The sequence below is a fragment of the Schistocerca piceifrons genome, chromosome X (assembly GCF_021461385.2).
Source record: "Schistocerca piceifrons isolate TAMUIC-IGC-003096 chromosome X, iqSchPice1.1, whole genome shotgun sequence".
NCBI classification, from domain to species: Eukaryota; Metazoa; Arthropoda; class Insecta; order Orthoptera; family Acrididae; genus Schistocerca; species Schistocerca piceifrons.
In genome coordinates this window covers 244,287,844-244,311,861 of record NC_060149.1, presented here as the reverse complement: position 1 = coordinate 244,311,861, position 24,018 = coordinate 244,287,844, and the positions used below count along the sequence as shown (strand labels likewise).

Below are 24,018 nucleotides of genomic sequence, written 5' to 3'. Positions count from 1 at the left end.
CTAGCTTAAAATCATTTATTTTGGACAACTCCTTCTATTCCATGGACAAGTTTCTGTTTCAGAACTGCTAAAAAAAAATTGCACCTCTAAATGTAGTTGCATATGTAGAACTAAAAATTTCAGTAATATTAATATTAGCTCTATTCATGTGTGTATATATATCTTGTAATCTGACTTGGTCCACATCATATCGATAAAATAATCATGAAAATGATCTACAGAACATTAAATAACTAAACTAAACTATGTAATTCACATCAGTCTTGGCCTCTGAACAACTACAGTGTGCTTTGTGTATCCATAGCACAGACTATGTGAGAACTGTAAATGAGTTTTGTTTATTACACTACAATACAATTTATTATGTACAAGAAAAAGACTATTAACATATAATATAAATATTACATATACATGGTCCTCCATAAGTGTGGAACTACATTGCCAAACTACATTTCTAAATGACCTTCAGTTACCCAAATAAACTACTGTATATTTCTGAAACTTCCTGGCAGATTAAAACTGTGTGCCCGACCGAGACTCGAACTCGGGACCTTTGCCTTTCGCGGGCAAGTGCTCTACCAACTGAGCTACCGAAGCATGACTCACGCCCGGTACTCACAGCTTTACTTCTGCCAGTACCTCGTCTCCTACCTTCCAAACTTTACAGAAGCTCTCCTGTAAAGTTTGGAAGGTAGGAGACGAGGTACTGGCAGAAGTAAAGCTGTGAGTACCGGGCGTGAGTCATGCTTCGGTAGCTCAGTTGGTAGAGCACTTGCCCGCGAAAGGCAAAGGTCCCGAGTTCGAGTCTCGGTCGGGCACACAGTTTTAATCTGCCAGGAAGTTTCATATCAGCGCACACTCCGCTGCAGAGTGAAAATCTCATTCTACTGTATATTTCTATTTGCACAACTGAAATGAATGACTACTGGCAAGGAAACTTAATTGTGTGTTTGTGAGAGAAACTTTATGGAAATACTACACGTTTCCTACCCATCCTCCATGCTTTATTTTCTCCACTAGACAAAATTGCAAATTTTATTATGTCTATGTACTAGGATATTATTATATATCAAAGACTGATGTGTCACATGTACTTATTTTACCATGATAAACAATTCATTAATAGTTTATAAAATATGTTGCAGAAACGTCATTTATTTGTAACTATACAGTCTAATAGTTAGAAACAACAGAAATGGATCATCTAAAGAACATAATTTGTGTCTAATCTCCATAGTAAACTGATATATTTCACCAGACAGTGACCTAGCCCAGATTTCTTCATTAGAGCACATGTACAATTAAAATGCACTGAACAACATTTAAGAGCACACCAGAAAGAAAGTTAACAATTATCATACATTATAACAGAACAAAAAATTCTTGACAAGTATATTCCACACTAAATGATTTATCTCAGTTCTGGTACACAATGAGTTCTGTTATTATTGTTTTCATTGCCTCATAAATACATTTGAGGACAGTATCTGGGGGACACAGTGATGGGAAAGGCATGTATGGTGAAACTACAGGAGCCTTTCAGAACGAAATACAAAAAATGGGCAGTATCTCATTTTGGTTGTTAGAGCTTGACATCACGTGAATACAAAGCTTAGTAGAAATGAGCAATAGCTCAAATGAATAAGTATTAGGAATAAAAAAAAATCTGTAATTATGTTGAAGAAAATGTCCTAGTATTCACATATTGATTAACAGAAAAAAACAAGGATGGATAGGTGGAGTGCAGTTTTAATACAACTCCTCTTATGTTTTAGTCCTGTACATATGAATATTCTGATATGCTAACTAGATTAGCACCAGTGTAGGAAGTTTCTCAGGGTACACAAGAAATTTTCAGAATGCAAAGTCACAAACATTTGATTCATGTTCATCACACCAAGAAGCAAACCATGTACAGCAGCCATAAAATGAGGAGACGATGGCTACCCTGAACATCTCTAACAACAATATTATTTTGACAATGTGAGTGTATTCATACAGTGCATCTTTTAAAAATGTAGTGATTCTAAGCATATAAAGTAGCACTACAATGTGAGACAGTATATTAGAATTTATTTTTTGGTAACATGTGACTTCAAGAATTTTCTGGTTTTTCAAACATAGTGTGTGGGAGATCTTACTCCGGAGTATTTTTGATAAAGTTAACCAATCCAAATTCCACACATATTTGTAGGAGAGGTACGGTGTTCTGAAGATAGTATGAATCATCTTGCACATATGCACAAGAGAGTTCATATGCAAGAAACACACAATTCAGTTGTTCCTAAACATCAGAGTCAAAATTAAAGAAATGCTAGATGATACTCGCTGAAAGTGAATTTGTTTAACTTTTTTAAATATTAAGACTGCAATATAATTGACAGAGCTCTCATCCATGACCAATACAAACAGTTCCACCAAAACTTTCTACACCATATTCTTCAAAGTGTGCAGTTCATTGGCAAGATCACAGTTCATCATTGGAGAATCCCTTCCAACACAATCACACACCATCTCCTCCAACAACCAGTCATGAACTGTAAACAGTGGCAAACTCCATTGCAGAATCATCACAAACCATTGTTAATTATTTTTCAAGATAGTACCACTAACAGCAGTGTGACAGACTGTTGTGCAGCAACCTCTGCCATCTACTCAAAAAGTTGTGATAAACATGTTAAAAAGAGGAGTTGCTTGACATTGAAGATGGTTGCACGTAGAAGCTGTTAAACAGACAGATTCCCCCTGTGCAATTCACCAAAACAATTGCTTGAAAAGGTTATAGGGTTCCAGATGAATACATGTTGTAAAGGTGCTGTCAAAGACAATCACATTGTGTAGAATAGCATGCTGTTTAGCTGGATATTCAAGTTTGTGTTTGACATAGTTAGGTGGTGGCTGCTTGTACCAGTTGACAGTTGTTTGGTAGTCTGCTCACTTAGAAATCTATACATGACCATATTTAAAGTTAATATGTTACAAGCCAAAATTCACTAATGTCCCTGTCTCTGAAATGCCAGTAACTGCGGTGGAAAACAGATGCTGAACAAGTGATACTCTATAATATATAGGGATATGTTGTTTTTTTCCTTGTTTTCTACCTGATACATAAGTATGTCCAATTTATAATATTCATGGTATGATTCAGTAAGAGAAACCTGTTTGTGGACCAAGTTTTGGGAAAGGGGATACATAAGAAATGGTGGTGGGGAGTGTTTAGTGCTTATCTGTAAAGGACATGATGAACTGACCAGCATATTTGAAGAGGCTGTACTTGCAGCTGAGGATGTGACATTCACATATAGCAAGGTTGTAAGGAGGGAACTTTGAAAAGTGTGTCTACCTATTGGAGAACAGCACATACCAGATTCTTAAATGAGATAACACATCAGTATTTACCAGGGAGACAGGGGAGCTACTAAAGAACTCTGGCCTATCTGATGAATCTTTGAAGAATTTAAGGTCATGAGCACCAAGGCCTCCCAGGTAGTATGGTCTGCCTAAAATATATAAAGAAGGTGTACCACTAAGAACAACAGTTTGTCTATCAGCTCTCCTACATACAGGTTAGTATTTATCTAAATTATTGGCATTTATAGTTGGCCACTGTGAAGCAAATGAGGATAGGCCCAAGAGGAATCATGATCAGTCTCATGATTTTTCTTTTTATGAATGTACCAGTAGAAGACATGCTGAAATTATGGGCACACATTTCTCCCCAGAAATTTTAAAACTGTGCCAACACACCTTGATAAACATGCATTTTTTGTATGGTATACATTATTATGAAATGACTGACAGAACAGCCATGGGCTCACCTTCATAACCAGCCACAGCTAATTTTTTCATTGAGGACTTTAAAGAACGAGCCATGAAAATTGTTCCCCTTCCCTCCCCTCCCATCCATCTTTCTTCTTCTAATATGTCAACAGTACATTTTTTATCTGGCCATAAGACAGTGAGGTGCTACAATTGTTCATTAAGGATATTAACATTGTACACCCAAATATAATATTTGCAGCATAAATGGAGAAGGAAAGGAAGTTGTTTTCCTGAGATGTGTTGGTCAAATGGAAAGCAGATAGATGATTGACCACTCCGCATATCAAAAACCACAACATATCTCAATGTGCATAGCTTTCATTATCCAGCTCAGAGGGGAGCTATACTGATCACCCCAACACCCAGAGCCAGGACTGTTTTGGACAGTGACCACTTTATGCAAATTTAGACTTTCTTGGTGAATCTTGATTATGAAGTATTCTTGGGTTATCAGTTGAGTCAAGGTGTTGTTCTGCGGCAAACATTTCAACACGTTTCCTACTTGCCACCTTCGGGCAAAGTGTCGTATTCTTGTAACGTCCAGTTCTTTATAGCTGATGGACTGCAGGCTCCTCTGCCTTGTCTGCATTGGCGTCTCTGGAAGGGGTCTTGTCGTTTGTGTTGGGGGAGTTGTGGCCAGTGGCGGTGGCGGCTCCCTGTGTGCTGTTGGTTGTGGGTGTCTCTTCCAGGTAAGACCTGTCCATTCCATCTGCTGCCTTTACTGGTTTTGCATCAGAACATTCTTGTCATATTTTAATTATCACTGCATCCCATGTGGTGCTAAGTTGGAAACCACTATCTCGGTTGACAAGGTTGTCATGGACCTGGATCTCCACAGCCTTGTTAAAGATTGAATCCCAGAACTTATTTGCCCTGCTCAACAGCTTCGTTTGTTCAAAATCAGACATATGGTTGTCCTTGAGACTGTGTTTCACCACTACAGAGATCTCCATTTGGCCTAGGCGAACACTCCTTACACATTCTCAGCTGTGTTGTGATATACATTGCTGAGCCTTGCCACTGTACTGTTTGCCACACTTGCAGCTGATGGGCTTAGTGTCTTCTTTACATATGCATTCTCTCTCCTTCTTTCTCAGTTGCAAAGCACATCTTATCTATATCTCAGAATAAGTGTTCTTGTGAAAGGTTTTTCTCAAGTGCTGCAGTTTGGCAGGTAGATTCTCCTTGTCACATATGTCTCATGCTCCGTGCACCAAGGTGGAGAGCATGGATTTGTGTTGTGCTGAATGATAGCAGCTACTTGCATTAAGGTACAGTTGGTGTGTGTCTTCCAGCTATTAACAGAATTACCTAATGTGCCATCAGTCTTCTTCCTTATCATTATGTTAAGGAAAAGCTGACATCCATTTTCTTCCACCTCCATGGTGAATTTAATATTGTTATGGATGTCATTCAGATGGTTAAGAAATTCCTGTAGATTTTCTTCACCATGTGACCAAATCATGTATCTGGTAAAACACCTTCAGTTTAAGGTGTGGCGTTTCAAGATCTGTTTCTTCAAAGTAGTCCACATATTGGTTTGCAAAATATGGCACCAAGGAGAAACCAATGGCCACTCCATCTACCTTTTGGTAGAATTCACTGCCTCACTGGAAGTGGAACAGTCCCACTATGTCTTTGTCAAAGTGACCCCTTAGTAATGTCAAGGAGTCCTCAGGAGGCACCATTGTGAAGAGGGACGTGACATCAAAGCTGACCAGGATATCTCCTTTGTCCAGATGTGTCCCTTGAAGTATCTTCACAAACTCCATCGAATTTTTGACACGGTGAGGACAATGACCCATGAGAGACACCCTGGTCAACTTTGATGTCACGTACTTCTTCACAACAGCACCTCTTGAGAACTCCTTGAATTACTAGGGGGCCACTTCCACAAAGACACAGTGGAGCTGTTTTGCTACACACTGAAATGTGGTGGTAAATTCTACCAACAGACAGATTTAGTGACCATGGGTTCCCCCTTGGTGCCATGCATCACAAACTTATACATGGAACACTTCGAAGAAACAGCTCTCGAAACAACACACCTGAAACTGAAGGTGTTCTAGTGCTACGTGGATGACACATTCATGATTTGGCCACATGAGGAAGAAAATCTACTATAGTATTTCTTAACCACCTCAACAGCATCCATAACAATATTAAATTCACAATGGAGGTGGAAGAAAATGGATGCCTGCATTTCCTCAACATAGTGATTAAGAAGAAGATTGGTGGCACATTAGGTCATTCCGTTTACAGGAAGCCGGCCGTTGTGGCCGAGCGATTCTAGGCGCTTCAGTCTGGAACTGCGCGACCGCTACGGTCACAGGTTTGAATCCTGCCTCAGGCATGGATGTGTGTGATGTCCTTAGGTTAGTTAGGTTTAAGTAGTTCTAAGTTCTAGGGGACTTGTGACCTCAGATGTTAAGTCCCATAGTGCTCAGAGCCATTTGAACCATTTTGTTTACAGGAAGAAGACACACAGTGACCTGTACCTTAAAGAAAGTAGCTGCTGTCATCCAGCACAATGCAAATCTGTGCTCACCACCTTGGGTAACAGAGCACAAGACATATGCAACAAGGAAAGTCTACCTGTCAAACTGCAGCATGAGAAAAACCTTTCATGAGAATGGCTATTCTGAGATGTAGATACGATGGGCTTTCCAACAAAGCATGAAGCAGGGACAAGACACATGTGAAGAAGGCACTAAGCACTTGGTGTTCCTTCTGTACGCTGGGCTGCCCACAGCAAAGATTGCCAGGATATTAGAAAAGAGCAACATTAAAACCATCTTCTGTTCATTGTCCAAAAATCAAGAATTTGCTGGGCCCAGTGAAGGATGAGCTAGGAATGCAGACACCTGGAGTCTACAGCATCAGCTGTGAGTGTGGCAAATGGTACAGTGGCCAGATTTTTTATTACAGCATTGCTCACAACATGTAAACACATTTGCTTAGGCCAAATGCAGATATCCACAGTGCATAACATAGTCTTAAGGAAAACCATATGTTTGATTTTGAAGGAACAAAGCTGCTGTGCAGGGCAAATGGGTTCTGGCATTCGATCTTGAAAGAGACTGTGGAGGTATAGGTCATTGACAACCTAGTCAACCAAGATAGCAGTTTCCAACTTAGCATCACATGGGATGTAGAAATAACAAAAATATGACAAGAATGCTCCAATGTGAAACCAGCGATGACAGCAGATGGAATGGAAAGGACTCACCAGGACATGACGCCCACACCTGCCAACACATGTAGCCCCCACCACCACCTGTCGTGCCTCCCCCCCCCCCCCCCCCACCACCATGCACCGCGACACCCCTTCCAGAGGCACACAATTGGCGTTGACAAGGCAGAGGAGCCTGCTGTCCAGAGGTTATAAAGAACTGGGCAGGACACAAATCCAACACTTCGCCTGAAGATGACAAGTAGGAAACTTGTTGAAACGTTGCTAAAGAACAGCACCTTGACTCGGCTGGTAACCCAAGAAGACTTCATCAATGGCCACTTTGGCTCTGCAATTAACAATTTGATGATGATGATGATCAGAAGAAATAGACATTCATACCCATGATACCATGCCATTAAACCAAGAGAGGGAAACCATCACAGAACATGGCTGCTATTCTGCAGTGCAACAGCAGCTAAGGTAAGATAGAGTACAAAACAACAAAGAATCGGAGCCTTCTTCTAGCCGCACAGAAAAATTAAAGAAATATTGTGACCTATTAAAAGTAATCTCAGCTTGAGAGTATGAGGGGTCTATAAAATTCCTTGTGAGTGTGGTAACGGTTACATGGGGCTGTCTATACAAACTATTGCTGATCCCTGTGTTGAAAAAAAATGGCTCTGAGCACTATGTGACTTAACTTCTGAGGTCATGAGTCCCCTAGAACTTAGAACTACTTAAACCTAACTATCCTAAGGACATCACACACACATCCATGCCTAAGGCAGGATTCGAATCTGCGACCGTAGCGGTCGCGTGGTTCCAGACTATAGCGCCTAGAACCGCTTGGCCACTCCAGCTGGCCCCTGTGTTGAACATCAGCATCACAGTAACTACAGGGGTTTTGAAAAATTAGCTGTGGCTAAGCACAGTCTAATAAATAAACAGGAGATTGTTTCAACACACAAGAATTCTGGTTCATGCTCCAAGTATTAGGACACTGTGATTAGGGACATGTTGGAAATTAGACTATGTGATAACAACTTTAGTGGAGGATTGCTATACACTTCACACTGCATGAAAGTGTGCATATGATAAATAAAGATCACAGAGAAAAACTTCACATAGCTAATTGCTTGCTATGAGTTGTAGTACTGCATGTGACACGAAACAGCAAGTACAAATATAATCTATTGCCATGCCGACCACTGTGGCCGAGCGGTTCTAGGCACTTCAGTCTGGAACTACGCTGCTGCTACAGTCGCAGGTTTGAATCCTGCCTTGGGCATGGATGTGTGTGATGTCCTTAGGTTAGTTAGGTTTCAGTGGTTCTAAGTCTAGGGGACTGATGACCTCATATGTTAAGTCCCATAGTGTTTAGAGCCATTTGAACCATTTCTATTGCCTCATAGGGGGCCACCTCAGCATGCAGATGCACCATCTCTGTTATGTAGTTGAACCAGTCAGATGTCATTGTCTCAGCATAAAAGTGAGCTTCTCACAAGTTTTATAACAGTCTGACTTAGTGCCTTAAGATGATGATGATGATGATGATGATGATGATGGAGGCAGTCATTAAAAGCTGTAGATTTCTTTTGAATCTGACATGGTAAGTTAACTGAGAATCTTTTATCCAACTTTGGATTGATAGGAAAAAGTAATCTAGATTTTCTATGAGGATGTTCATGTAAAAATGCTATGGAGATGCTCTGCCCATGCTACTGAAATATTAAAAGTGGCGTCTAAAGAGGTAAGTTTTACATGATTTTGTAGGCAGTCATGTGTGGTTCACATTATCTGACATTACATCTACATCTACATCTATACTCCGCAAGCCACCTGACGGTGTGTGGCGGAGGGTACCTTGAGTACCTCTATCGGTTCTCCCTTCTATTCCAGTCTTGTATTGTTCGTGGAAAGAAGGATTGTTGGTATGCCTCTGTGTGGGCTCTAATCTCTCTGATTTTATCGTCATGGTCTCTTCGCGAGATATACATAGGAGGGAGCAATATACTGCTTGACTCTTCGGTGAAGGTATGTCTCGAAACTTCAACAAAAGCCCGTACCGAGATACTGAGCGTCTCTCCTGCAGAGTCTTCCACTGGAGTTTATCTATCATCTCCGTAACACTTTCGCGATTACTAAATGATCCTGTAACGAAGCGCGCTGCTCTCCGTTGGATCTTTTCTGTCTCTTCTATCAACCTTATCTGGCACGGATCCCACACTGCTGAGCAGTATTCAAGCAGCAGGCTAACAAGCGTACTGTAACCTACTTCCTTTGTTTTCTGATTGTATTTCCTTAGGATTCTTCCAATGAATCTCAGTCTGTCATCTGGTTTACCGACAATCAACTTTGTATGATCATTCCATTTTAAATCACTCCTAATGCGTACTCCCAGATAATTTATGGAATTAACTGTTTCCAGTTGCTGACCTGCTATATTGTAGCTAAATGATAAGAGATCTTTCTTTCTATGTATTCGCAACACATTACACTTGTCTACATTGAGATTCAATTGCCATTCCCTGCACCATGCGTCAATTCGCTGCAGATCCTCCTGCATTTTAGTACAATTTTCCATTGTTACAGCCTCTCAATATACCACAGCATCATCCACAAAAAGCCTCAGTGAACTTCCAATGTCATCCACAAGTCATTTATGTATATTGTGAATAGCAAGGGTCCTGCAACACTCCCCTGTGTCACACCTGAAATCACTCTTACTTCAGAAGACTTCTCTCCATTGAGAATGACATGCTGCCTTCTGTTATCTATGAACTCTTCAATCCAATCACACAATTGGTCTGATAGTCCATATGCTCTTACTTTGTTCAGTAAACAACTGTGGGGAACTGTATCAAACGCCTTACATCTCCAATCATGACCCATGGCATAGACAATTTGTTCTCAAGCCTACAAAGCAAACATTTTCTCTTCAGTCTCTTCCATTTAGTCATTTACTTCTAAGTGAGGCATTTTCTGAACACCTTCCTTTGCATCCCTGATATGCACTATCCTAGTCCATCCTTACACCATACCTTCTCCCAACCCACTACCTGTTGAGCAAGGTGGAACACATCTGATGTACCTGTCTAGCACATCCTACTCCAGTCACATCACAGGCTTATTCTATCCTACCAGAGGCAATGCCACCTGCAACAGCAGTCACTTCATATAACAGCTTTGATTTTTATGCAGGCATATCCATCAATGAGCTGTCCACGTGTATGCATGGCCAGTGTCACATTGTGGTCGATTGCAGAGTTGACTACCTGGTAGAAAAATGTGCTGCTGAACACAACATACTCAATTTCAAAAGCCGTTCTTCCCCTTAGCACCAGCTACACTGAATTACATAGACTGAAATTGTCCTCACAACATATCCTTCAATATAGTAATCCTCATGACCTCAATCTCCACCATAGTGGGCGTCATTTACAATGGTGGCCAAGTTTAGGTTTGTTCTGTGCATCTGACATCACAAAACACAGTCACCCAATGAACAGAGAATGATGTTGCCAGAGCTCAATTGCAGTGCAGAGTACGGATGAGTGTCTTCAGTTTTAGAAACGTTCAATCATAAATAAAGTAATTGAACAAAAGCAATGTCTTGATAGCAGACTTTCTTTTAAAGAAAGTTAGGAAAAAAACATTCTTTATACCAGTTGCTTCATATTCTATTAATTAATTAAACCAAACAAGCAATAAGCCTGCTAATTCAGGCGACAGCAAGGAAAGGTTTTTGTATCATTCTCACAAACCAGTTTTTTACAATGAAGAACAGCAATAATTGTTTATTTCCTATTGTACTTTGACAAAACCTCAGTAATTCATAGTCCTACCAACAGTGTTTGTCGGTATTTTGCATGCTGTTTTCTAGTCCTCCAGGAGTTTGGTTGAATGACGAGCTGCATTAGCGTAATGGTTAAGGTGTTTGGCTGCTAAGTGCAAGGGTCAGAGTTCAAACCTTGTTCTTAATATTTTTTTATTTAAAAACAATATTGAAGTGTCTTACATCATGAATTTTATTCATTTGAATGTAATTTTTTGAAATTTCTAGTGCTTTGTCTCTTCATTATAATCATAATAAGTTTTTGGTTTTTCTAATTTTGTCCTCCAACATTTCTTTTCACAGCAATTAAAAACAATGAAAAGGCACACATACAATATTCATGTTATCTGTTTTGTTTGTATATCTTCTCTTCCGCAGTCTCTGTTTTACTATTCACATTGGGATATATTCTTTTGTGACAGTATTAAAAGTACACTCCTGGAAATGGAAAAAAGAACACATTGACACCGGTGTGTCAGACCCACCATACTTGCTCCGGACACTGCGAGAGGGCTGTACAAGCAATGATCACACGCACGGCACAGCGGACACACCAGGAACCGCGGTATTGGCCGTCGAATGGCGCTAGCTGCGCAGCATTTGTGCACCGCCGCCGTCAGTGTCAGCCAGTTTGCCGTGGCATACGGAGCTCCATCGCAGTCTTTAACACTGGTAGCATGCCGCGACAGCGTGGACGTGAACCGTATGTGCAGTTGACGGACTTTGAGCGAGGGCGTATAGTGGGCATGCGGGAGGTCGGGTGGACGTACCGCCGAATTGCTCAACACGTGGGGCGTGAGGTCTCCACAGTACATCGATGTTGTCGCCAGTGGTCGGCGGAAGGTGCACGTGCCCGTTGACCTGGGACCGGACAGCAGCGACGCACGGATGCACGCCAAGACCGTAGGATCCTACGCAGTGCCATAGGGGACCGCACCGCCACTTCCCAGCAAATTAGGGACACTGTTGCTTCTGGGGTATCGGCGAGGACCATTCACAACCGTCTCCATGAAGCTGGGCTACGGTCCCGCACACCGTTAGGCCATCTTCCGCTCACGCCCCAACATCGTGCAGCCCACCTCCAGTGGTGTCGCGACAGGCGTGAATGGAGGGACGAATGGAGACGTGTCGTCTTCAGCGACGAGAGTCGCTTCTGCCTTGGTGCCAATGATGGTCGTATGCGTGTTTGGCGCCGTGCAGGTGAGCGCCACAATCAGGACTGCATACGACCGAGGCACACAGGGCCAACACCCGGCATCATGGTGTGGGGAGCGATCTCCTACACTGGCCGTACACCACTGGTGATCGTCGAGGGGACACTGAATAGTGCACGGTACATCCAAACTGTCATCGAACCCATTGTTCTACCATTCCTAGACCGGCAAGGGAACTTGCTGTTCCAACAGGACAATGCAGGTCCGCATGTATCCTGTGCCACCCAACGAGCTCTAGAAGGTGTAAGTCAACTACCCTGGCCAGCAAGATCTCCGGATCTGTCCTCCATTGAGCATGTTTGGGACTGGATGAAGCGTCGTCTCACGCGGTCTGCACGTCCAGCACGAACGCTGGTCCAACTGAGGCGCCAGGTGGAAATGGCATGGCAAGCCGTTCCACAGGACTACATCCAGCATCTCTACGATCGTCTCCATGGGAGAATAGCAGCCTGCATTGCTGCGAAAGGTGGATATACACTGTACTAGTGCCGACATTGTGCATGCTCTGTTGCCTGTGTCTATGTGCCTGTGGTTCTGTCGGTGTGATCATGTGATGTATCTGACCCCAGGAATGTGTCAATAAAGTTTCCCCTTCCTGAGACAATGAATTCACGGTGTTCTTATTTCAATTTCCAGGAGTGTATTATTTAGAGCAGAATTTCAGCTCGTACATTGCCAACCTACTTGATTGTCTGGTGCAATTCTTTGCTTTGCTGCTTTGGCAACATCATATTCAATGTTTTCGTCTACCTATGTTTTGGCAAGTATTTGCTGTCCATTGTGACGAACATAAGTTGTTTGCGCACTGCACCTCACTGACAATATATTTTAGTTTCTATGTTTTATTACGTGCACAATTCAGTTTTGTGTACTTCACCAACTTTGTTTTAATTAGAACGTTTTAGAAAAAAGCAAAATGACTCTGGTGTAAATAAATGTCTTATTACAGTTGTGAAAGACGGAATATTTCTCAATATTACATACAACACCTATCTGGTACTTAAATTAAATGAGATATTTTTATACAGTAAATTTTATATGAAACTTAGGTACCTTCTCCACATTTCATTCTCAACATTGTGGCAACTAAAACTGACCACACGGAAAGTATACGCTATGGACTTTTACCTCTGCAAACTCTCCAAAATTTTGTGCAATGTTTTACTACATTTAATGCTGCACAATAACTGCGCTGAACATTGAAACAAAATTAAGTCATTTATGGGGGGAAGGTATCAGTCAAGATGATGTGTAAAAATCAAATTTTTGGGCCAAATAGTTTTTGTGAAATGAATGCTAAGTGTGTCAAAGCAGTTGGAACACCATGTGTCTACACAGGCGAGCAGTGCAGTGATGACAAAATCACGCACAGCACAGAATGCGGGGAGCACATCTCTGTAGCAGCGAAAGTGTTAATGCAGCCATGGTGGCTTTACTTCATATACCGCGCGTAAGTTTGCGAACTATACTATACTGTGGTGCTGCTTCTCTTGGCGCGTGCGTCGTTTGCAACTGGCAATGCAGCAATCTCCCGCGTCTGGGCGAGCGTGCGCGAGCCGCCAAGATAAAAGAATTGAACTATAGTCCCTGTTCCACCCTCATCTCCACCCCCACCTCAGGACTCAACTTCACTCATCCTGTACCCTCACCCTCTTTCTCACAGTCTCCTCTTCCTCTGTTCTCTCCCCCTCTCCCAGTCTATTCCTCCACGTCCACTTGTGCTGTAAGATCTAACCCAGAACAGTGCCTTTGCAGCATTACTAACCTGTGCACCTACTGCCTCTCTCTTCTCCTCTCCTATCTCTCATACCTGTTCCCTCCCAGCCAGCAGCCACCTGTCCTCAATGCCCCACCCCACTCCTTGCCCCTTTTTTCCCCTTACCCACTTCACCCAACATAACTCTTCACACCAGTCATGCTCCAGACCTGCAGTGTCTAGTCAGGTGGCACGCTATATCCCTATAATCTGAAACCTATCAAAGGTCTCAGTCTTGGTTATGTATCTTTCGATGAGTTGACACCTCTATTATTCGGTGAGCTGTTACCAGCAAAGACATCTTGAATCATTGAAATGTTGAATACATAACCAGAATTTTACTTAACTGATTTCAGGAGGCCTTTGGCAGTGTAGCATTCCACATTTATATGGGGAGAATATATCACTTATTCTACACGAGTCAACAAATGAAAATATTTTCATCACAAATAAAATGTGAGGTCATGTATAATGATATCAGGGAACATCCAGCTGGCTGCCATTACTGTAATCAAGTCAGGTAGCACTGATTTTCCTTTTTCAGTTAACCAAACAAAAAAAGGCAATATGCAGAGCTCAGTCACCAAATGAGATGATGATGATAAAAATAATAATAGAGATCAGTCAGTTTCATTTTATAGTTCTTATCTCACGAACCACTTCATATACAGTAATTCATAAAGTCAGTTGTAGTAGTTGATGCATGTTCATCCTGTCTGCAGTAATCTGTCTACTCATTAAAACCATGTATTGCAGTTTGAATGTTATCAGCTCTTCATTTTCAGAAGCCAAAGTTTAAATTTTAAAAATAGAAATGGCCTAAATTCAATCACTGAAAGCAAATACTAATGAGGTATTTTCAAGAAAAATATAAGAGGAAGTGCACATTAACATCCCTTGTAGCATTTTGAAAGAAAATGAAAGTTCAGATATCAAAATATGAGAGGCACAAGATGAAATGAGGAAATAAGAGGTGTCCATCACCATCACCACAGCAAATGCTGCATGGAAGTATTAATGATAAACAACTAAAAATGTTATTTACTATGCCTGTTTTTCAAAATTGATGATATTAATTCATTTTAGAAATAAAGATGAATATAGATGTCATTGTATTTATGTAGAGGCAGTGTATACACACAAAGTATTAGGATTAAAGTAATTCTATATACCTGCAACTGTTGCAAATCCAGATGCCATGATAGTATGAATTTCTGATTTGGTAAGATCTTTAATATACGGCTTGATGAGCAGTGGAGACTCAGACTGAAAAATGTGTCACATGTAAGCCATACAAGAACAATAAATTTGACTACATCTTAGAGTAGAACATCTATTCTTTCAATTACTTACATTATTGTAACATAACAAACAAAATCAAATGAAGATGAGGTATTTTTCCTTTAATGGAGTAGACATACATGCTTAAAGTCAATGAAGTTACTCACCTGACCAAGAAATATGCTAGCGGCAGCATTTACGGACTCACAGACAGTTGTTCCCATACTTAATTGCAACAGCCAACCTAATTTTAGAACTATCCATTGCATTACTCCAAGATGGTAAAAAATTGATACCATGAAGCTGAAGAAATATATAACAGAAAGAACCTAAAACAAAATACGAAAAAAAAACTAATAATCCTTTTTCAGTAGCACCAATCTCTTTTATTGCATTAATATTATTATTATCTGAGCAGTGATAATTAATAGTGAAAAATGTAGTGTTGTTTCTCATGATTATTATATGTGAATCAGACGCCTTTATGTAAAATAATAACTAAGAAATGCATTTACCTGAAAAGCAAATACTGCTTTCTCAATAACAAGGAAGTCACCATAAACAAATATTGAACCGTCATAAGAATACTGAAGGAAAGTAGTAACTTTATCACCTATGCATTTGAAGATATTTCTTCCAACATCCCAACGCAAGGTAATCAAGCCAAATACAAATTGTAGGTATAAGCCCCACAACACTGGGTGCCAATCTATCTGAAAAACAAAATGTAGGTTTAAATGGTCCTACTGCCCTTACATATACTCATAGATTATAACAAATATGATAACTGAAATTCAAACATGTTGAGGGGTGGGTGGTGGAGCAATTGATTGGAATCAGAGGAAAGTAGCACTGATGGAAATGACTGGAGCATGGAATGAAGGAGGCATGTTAATACATTTCCAAACTTGACTTTATATTACAAATAGTGTACCTGGAGAAAAGTTTAGGTCTTTGCAGATGGACTATACAAATGGAAACAAACAAATATAAATACAGTTAAAGGAAAAAAAGTCACACTCAAATATAGACTCTAGATTGAACAGCAATAAAAAAGTGATAATTCCTTACTAGAAGAGCATCACAAGCAGCAGTTTCTGAGGCAAATGCATGTTGTACTAGTGTGTATAGTCAGTACCACCAGAAATGATTGATTTGTAATCCCCTTGTCATCTTGAAAGTGAAATGTAGTATGAAGCTCGAAGTGAAGAGCTCCATGGCTTTGAGTTTTCTGCACTTTTAAATCGTCTTAGTATAAGGAGATTACCTTTCTGATGATTTCATGTCAACTGCAAATTTCCAGCACATAGGCTAATACAAATCTCTGAAGTTGATGATTAGGTAGACACTTTTTAGATAAACTCACATTTCTGGAATGTAGCGTAAAGTTTAAGTTGTTGTTTCAGAAACTTTGCACTGTTGTTTTTGTTTACATACAGTTGTGTATAGGTCAGATTTGTCGAGTCATATTGTCGTGTTTATCTGTTTATCTGTAATTTAAATGCCTTATTATTAATAAAGTATTACATTTATCTTGAGTAAAAATTGCTTGACTTGCCATAGAATTGTTAGGTTGGGGCTTTAGTGTGATGGGTGCTGTAGTTTTTTTCCATGTGGGTGACTGTAGTGGCATGGGAGAAGGAAAAGTAAACGAGACTCATCAGTGGTTTTGTAGGATATGTAGTAGAGATAGGAAGATACTAGAACTGGAGGGGAAAATCGCTCCCCTTCAGGCTGAGCTAGATAAGGCCAGGGGAGATCTTGACAGGTTAAGGAGGTAGAAAGGTAAAGAGAGGTGGGAAGTGGCGACAGGCAACAGTAGGAACAGCACTAGAACTTGGTCTGACAACTTCGTTGTGAATGTGGAAAATAGATTTGACCTGTTGCTTCAGTTAGAAGCTTGTGAGCCTCAAGCAGTTGCAGGTGTAGACAGGGCACAACAAACTTTCACCAGCAAATTGAAAAGTAAGAATGTAGGGAAATGAGTAAAGAGAAAGAAAGTGTTGTTGTTAGGTAGTTACCACTGAAGAGGTGTTGGCCAACTTTTGCAGGATGAACTTGGATCAGAATACCAGGTCACCAATTTTTTTAAACCTAGTGCTAGTCTGGAGCTGGTGTCAGAGGATTTAGGGTCACTTTGCAAAAATTTCACTAAGGAAGACACCATGGTTACAGTGGGTGGGCCAGGTAATAGTATTGACAGAGATCCTGGGTACAGTATAGAGTGTGACCTGGCAAAGATTGCATCAGCACTGAAGCATGCAAGTGTTGAGTTTGTATCTGTTCTTGGGCACCATGACCGAACTCATTTGAACTCTTCTGTCAGGAGAGTTAATTTAGAGTTGGAACTGCTGCTTATGTTGGGTGCAGGGTCACACATTGGTGTGGTTCCTGTTGATTCTCTCAATAGGTGGGATTATACTAGGCATGGCCTTCACCTCAACTGGAAAGGGAAGGGTAAACTGGCTGGGAAAATGGCAGGAGAGTTAAAGGGCGGAGGCACTACCATGAGTGATAAAATACCAGTGGTTATGGGGTTCAGAAAAGACCTTTTTTAGGGTAGGGAGGACAGAAAGAAACCAAGTTTTAAGAGAGGTTAGGATTGAGGCAAATCTTCAGTTTGAGAAAGAAACCAAAAAACATAATTCTAGCTTATTACATCAGTATAAACAGCTGTTGGTTAAGAATTTCCAACAATCAGCAGAAATTTCAACTCTACCCACTTTTAATTCAGCCAATGTGAAATGTCAGCTATCTTTATTGCATCAAAATATTCAAGGACTGAGAAATAAAATTAATAAATTAATTATCTGTGTAGATGAATTAGAGTCCTCAAACACAGCTGTCATAAGTTGCCTCTCTGAACACCATGCAACCACAGGTATACAACTTTTAAATGTTACAGGATTTAGGTTAGCATCTCACTTTTGTAGGGCAGAAATGGAGAAAGGAGGAGTTGCCACATTCATCAGGAACCATCATAAATTTAAGAAAACAGACATTCACACATTTTGCCTAGAACAGCATACGGAAGCATGTGCAACAGAAATAGAATGTCATAAAAAATCCTTCATAATATTAAGTGTATATCGAGTACTTGCAGGTAACTTTAATCTGTTCATAAACCATCTTGAAGCTGTACTGACCCATTTAACAACCAAAAACAAAGAAATAGTGGTTGTTGGTTACTTCAATGTAGAGTTCCTTAAAGACTCTCCCAATAAGAACTTATTTGAGTTAATAACACTATCATTTGATTTAATTCCCACTGTAAAGTCCCCAACTAGGGTAGCCAATTGCTCACAAACAGCCATTGATAATGTCTTTATAGATAAGTCCAATGAACAAAATTACATTACAAAACCAATGCTCAATGGTCTCTCAGACCATGACATGCAGTTCCTTCTGTTAAATGTTAATACTGAACAGGATATAAAATCTGTTAAATCTGAACTCAAGAGGGTAACCAACAAGCCAAAAATTGATTATTTTAAGACACTCCTTAGAGACATTCACTGGAGTGATGTTTACAGTGCTCATGGCAAGAATGAAAAATTATAACACATTTGCTAATAAAGTGCTTACCTTATTTGAACACTGTTTCCCCCCAAAACTAACCAAGGTCAGAGCAAAATCTACAAAGACACCATGAATTACTCAGGGAATAGAGGTATCTTGTAAAACAAAAGAAAACTGTATTTGTCAATCCAAAACAGTTCTGATGCTGATGCTATAGCACATTACAAGAAATACTGCAAAATATTAAAGACTGCAATATGGACATCAAAGCACATATATTACAAGAAGAAGATAGTCATATCAGATAACAAAATAAAGAGAGTGTCGGAGACAGTGATGGAGGAGACCGGTAGAACCAGATATGAAGAGGGCCAAACAGCATTAAGAGTAAATAATACATTAGTGTCAGATGTGTATAGTGTTGCAGAACTTCTTAACAAACATTTTATAACTGTTACTGAAAAGATGTGGTTGTCAGGTTCTGTAGCTGCTGCCATGGGATACCTCAGATCAGACATTTCAAGTAACTTCCATAATATGAATTTGACCCTCACTACCCCAGTAGAAGTAATGTCCATCATAAAATCTTTAAAATCAAAAGCACCTACTGGGTATGATGAAATATCAACAAAGTTAATTAAAGAATGTGATTCTGAGTTAAGTAACATATAAGCTGTCTGTGTAACCAGTCATTTATCAGTGGAATATTTCCTGAATAGTTCAAATATGCTGAAGTTAAGCCACTGTTTAAGAAGGGAGATAAAGAAATAGTGTCAAATTTCTGTCCAATTTCACTTTTGCCAGCATTCTCAAAAATTTTAGAAAAGGTAATGTACAATTGGCTTTATAACACCTTATCACAAATAACGTACTTTCAAAGTCATAGTTCACATTCCTAAAGAGTGCTCATATTGAGAAGGCTATCTACACTTACAGTGAAAATGTACTTAATTCATTAGACAAAAAATTGCAGGCAACTGGAATATTTTGTGGTCTGTCAAAGCTGTTTGACTAGGTGTAAATCACAATATCCTTTCAAGTAAATTTGAATGTTATGGTGTAACAGGAAACGCTGCAAAATGGTTCAAATCTTATATCTGTGGCAAGAAACAAAGGGTGTTTTTAGCAAAGAGCCATGTATTACGCTATCAGGCATCACCCAGCTGGGAACTAACTACATGTGGGGTCCCACATGGTTCCATCTTAGGGCCCTTACTTTTTCTTATGTATATCAATGACCTTTCATCAGTAACATAACCAGATGCCAAATTTGTTTTGTTTGAAGAAGATAGAAACATTTCAATAAATAGCAAAGCAAGAGTAGTTTTAGAAAGATCAGCTTATAAAATATTTGTGGACATTGATCACTCGTTCCTAACCAATTCTTTGTCACTAAACTTTCAAAAAAACACTATATGCAGTTCAGAGCTTTTAAGGGGTGTCCCACGAGTATATGCCTAACATATGATGACAAGCAGATAGAAGAAGCAGACAGTGTTAAATTCTAGGGATTTCAGCTTGATAATAAATTCAAATGGGAGGAGCCCACCACAGAACTGCTGAAGAATCTAAACAAATCTCTATTTGCAATGCAAATTGTGTCAGACATAGGGGATATAAAAATGAAAAAGCTGGAATATTATGCTTATTTTCACTCCATAATGTCATATGGGATTATCTTTTGGGGTAATTCACCAAGCCAAGCTAAAGTTTTCCGGGCAAGAAAACGTGCAGTAAGAGTTATATGTGGTGTGAACTCAAGAACATCCTGCAGAGGCCTGTTTAGGGAACTAGGGATACTAACTACTGCTTCCCAATATATTTATTCCTCAATGAAATTTGTCATTAAAAATATATCATTTTTTAAAACCAATAGTTCAGTTCATGGAATCAATACTAGAAATAAGAATAATCTTCACAAGGATTTAAAGTCACTTACTCTTATACAAAAAGGTGTGCATCATTCAGGAACACACACTTTCCGTAACTTGCCAGCAGCCATAAAAAGCTTAACAACCAACGAAATTCAGTTTAAGAGAAGCCTAAAGGATTTATTGGTGGCCAACTATTACTCCATTAATGAATTACTCAGTAGAACCAACAGTTTTTTTTTAGTATATATAAAAAGTACAGTCTAACTTCTGCACCATTTCAATACGCTAATGTGTTCATTGTAAATAAAAAATATATTATAAAAAACTTTTTTTTAAACTTTAAATTCGGTGCATTATTGCAATCTTAGTAAACGAGTGTTGTAAAATGATCCTTTCATGTAGTGTTGATTTAAAAAAAAAAAAAAAAAAAAAAAAAAAGTCATTCCACTTGGGACCTGTGGAAGGTACATTAGCTTATTTGTTTTAGTTGTAAATATTTGTCATGTATTATTGTTTTTCTGATATGTTCTAGGCCTACATCCTGGAGGACCTCCTCACTACGGATCAATTGGAATGAAAGTAAATCTAATCTAATCTTTGTAACAATGCAGGCTAGTTCAAATCAGCAGTAGTACTTTTCTTATATGAGATATGTTGACACACAAGATGAAACTGGTCTTCATTATGTTCTTCATGAATATTTTACTTTAAACAGGAGCTATATTATCTCCCAATGAGTAATTTGCTTTGCTCAGTCAACAAAGATGTTATTCCTGTAAGCTGACAAGTATTTATCATTAAGCATAAACTATGAAATATTTGTAGTTGGCCATTTCCTCCTATTCAGTGGCCTATAAACTACTTTTGTACCCTATATTACATTGGTTCTGCGTTATGAGTAACAGGACAGCATAACACTAACATCATTCACATCAGAGATCCCTATTCACTGCCTGAGAAATTTTAAAAAATGCTAGTGTTTGTGTCAATGTTTTTTAAATTTCATTTCTGACAGTTTTACTTGTATTAAGGAGGTGTCCCAGGAGGAGTGGCCAATATTCAGATGTATCACATGAACAATCATTTCAAGCAAAAAGCTTCTTATAGACACATTTCCTATCCTGAATGATTTCCAAGACAGAACACATTTAATGTACATTGTTATTTACTTTTTTGTGTTATTCAATACACTGTCAGATAACGAATGTACAACAGTTATTAATGTGTGTTTTATAAAGTATCAATTGAAAAATATATACTTTTAACAGATGCGCCTATAAGCATTATTGTACACATCATATTACAGCTATTGTACAGTTCGCAATGAATGTTCAAATATCCCACCGCCAATATCAGCACATAGTTGCACTCTTGTGGAAACATGTGTTGTTACTTTTCTGAATGTCTCTGCATGTCCCCTAATGAAAGCAGCAGAATCCATGGTTTGACCAAAGATTCAAATGGTTCAAATGGCTCTGAGTACTATGGGACTTATCAACTGAGATCATCAGTCCCCTAGAACCTAACTAACCTAAGGACATCACACACATCCATGCCCGAAGCAGTATTCAAACCTGCGACCGTAGCAGTCACGCGATTCCGGACTGAAGCGCCTACAATCGCACGGCCACCGCGGCCGGCTTTGACCAAAGAGTTCATCCCTTTGTGCACCTTAACCTTCATCCAAATCCATAAACAAAAATCTAATGGTGTAAGGTCTGGTGATCTTGATTGCCAGTAAGATGCACTACCTTGACCAACCCAGCAATTGCAGTAAGTGCATTGAGATGTGCCCTGACATATCTGGTAAAATGCAGAGGGGTTCCATCATGCTGGAAGAACACTGCAGTCCATGTGGACAAAGGAATGTCCTCAAGGTGTTCACCAAAAGAAAAGAAAAATTACAATAAAACATCAAAGAAGGTGGGTGGGAAAGACACATATGTCCATGTCAATACTCCAAAAATAAATGTACATTAAATGTGTTTTATCTCAGGAGCCACTGCAATAGAGCATATATCCATCTGGGGTTTCTTGCTTCGAACGAGCATTCCTGTCATATCTCTGAATATGTCCAGTCCATCTGGGACACACTGCATGAAAAGGAAAGATGCTGAATACCACAGACAGTATGAAATATAAACACCATATTTTACAGATATTTAAGTACTGAAATTGCTTAATCTCTTCTATTAAACTGCTCTGCGTGGTTTATTAGTACTCCCAAAAATAAATCACATCTGGTCTCACCATGGATTTTTGAGTCTACATTTTAACCGAGCATTCCCTTATCAATTATGTGGAAATTCACTGGAAGCAACACCTTTTGGATTCCATGTTAAACTGTAGGTGCCATTTTCATGGATGGATAGCTGGAGTATGTCACGGACACGCAACTGCTGAAGTGGTATTCAAGTGAAAGATTTGCAACAGGCTATTAAGCCACATGAAATTATTTATTAGAAGTTAGAGAGTGAACATTGGAGTAGTGCATCTAATAATATACATATTAGAACTGAATACTTTCCTGAAAAACTGAAAGCACTCAGTATTGCATTTGCAAAGTGTTGGCTGAAAACTGCTGCAAGAAAATACCTATGGTAACAGATATGTTACAATTTAATCAGTGTCAGAAGAAACCTAACCAAATGGATCAAGAGTAAATCTACATAGCCTTAATTGTCATTGTAAATGTAAGTGTGAAAATCCCTAGTGTCACCAGTCACATAAAATCTCCCAACTTGAGATGTTGTGATTAGATTATATCCCCATGTAAAGTTCAGACTGCAAGCACTAAGGATCCTCCATTAGCTGAAGTGTCAAGAACAGCTCATAGTTTTGAATTCACACAGCCCTCAATGAACATCTCACATGTAAACAAGTGTCCACATCAAGGAGACCTCAAAGACAGGACAAACCTATCAATCTTAACATATCATAAATATAATGTGTCCAATGTTGTCATTGAGCACACCAATGCTGGTACACCTATCTCTGCTGCCACATCAAGAGAAGTTGCAACAATGGTCACGATGCAGAGAGTCTATTATCCAGACATTGTTGTAATGTCTGTGCCTTATACTTTTCATGCTGCAAACAAGCCCATTTCCTGAGCCAAGGTACATGACATGGATGAGTGAACACTATGTAACCCTCTCAGAGAGCAGTTAGATAGGGTCATTGGGATTCTGCATGGTACTGAGTATAATCATCCTGAACCCATCCATATATTTCATACTTACATGACAGTAAATGAGATCCTGAGCAAATGTGACCAACAATATCATGCAGTGATGAACAACAGTCCTTATAGGCAATGATCTTGTTACAATTAAATTCTGAAATATGCAGATAGACATTTCTCCTTTCTACACAAGCATACCATGATCTTCTAATAAACAACATTCAAATGCAATTACCAACTGATAAATCTGCTGCTTAATATTTCTTTATATACAGGATGTAGATGGTATTACTCCTACCTGCTCATATAGTGAAATGTGTGGTGCTAGCTTGTGAGACAGGAAGGTTTGCCAGATCTG

The 24,018-nt window shown here is 39.4% G+C and overlaps 1 protein-coding gene across 1 annotated transcript in view; it reads right to left on the bottom strand.

The window, feature by feature from the left end:
* LOC124722067 (solute carrier family 28 member 3-like) overlaps nt 1-24,018 on the bottom strand; it is a 398,190-nt gene that overhangs the window by 66,598 nt on the left and 307,574 nt on the right. The window contains exons 8-10 of the mRNA XM_047247266.1: nt 15,599-15,796; nt 15,251-15,412; nt 14,975-15,068 (exon numbers count right to left, since the gene is read on the bottom strand). Of these exons, the coding sequence (XP_047103222.1) occupies nt 14,975-15,068; nt 15,251-15,412; nt 15,599-15,796 (454 nt within the window). The remainder of the gene's footprint in view (nt 1-14,974; nt 15,069-15,250; nt 15,413-15,598; nt 15,797-24,018) is intronic.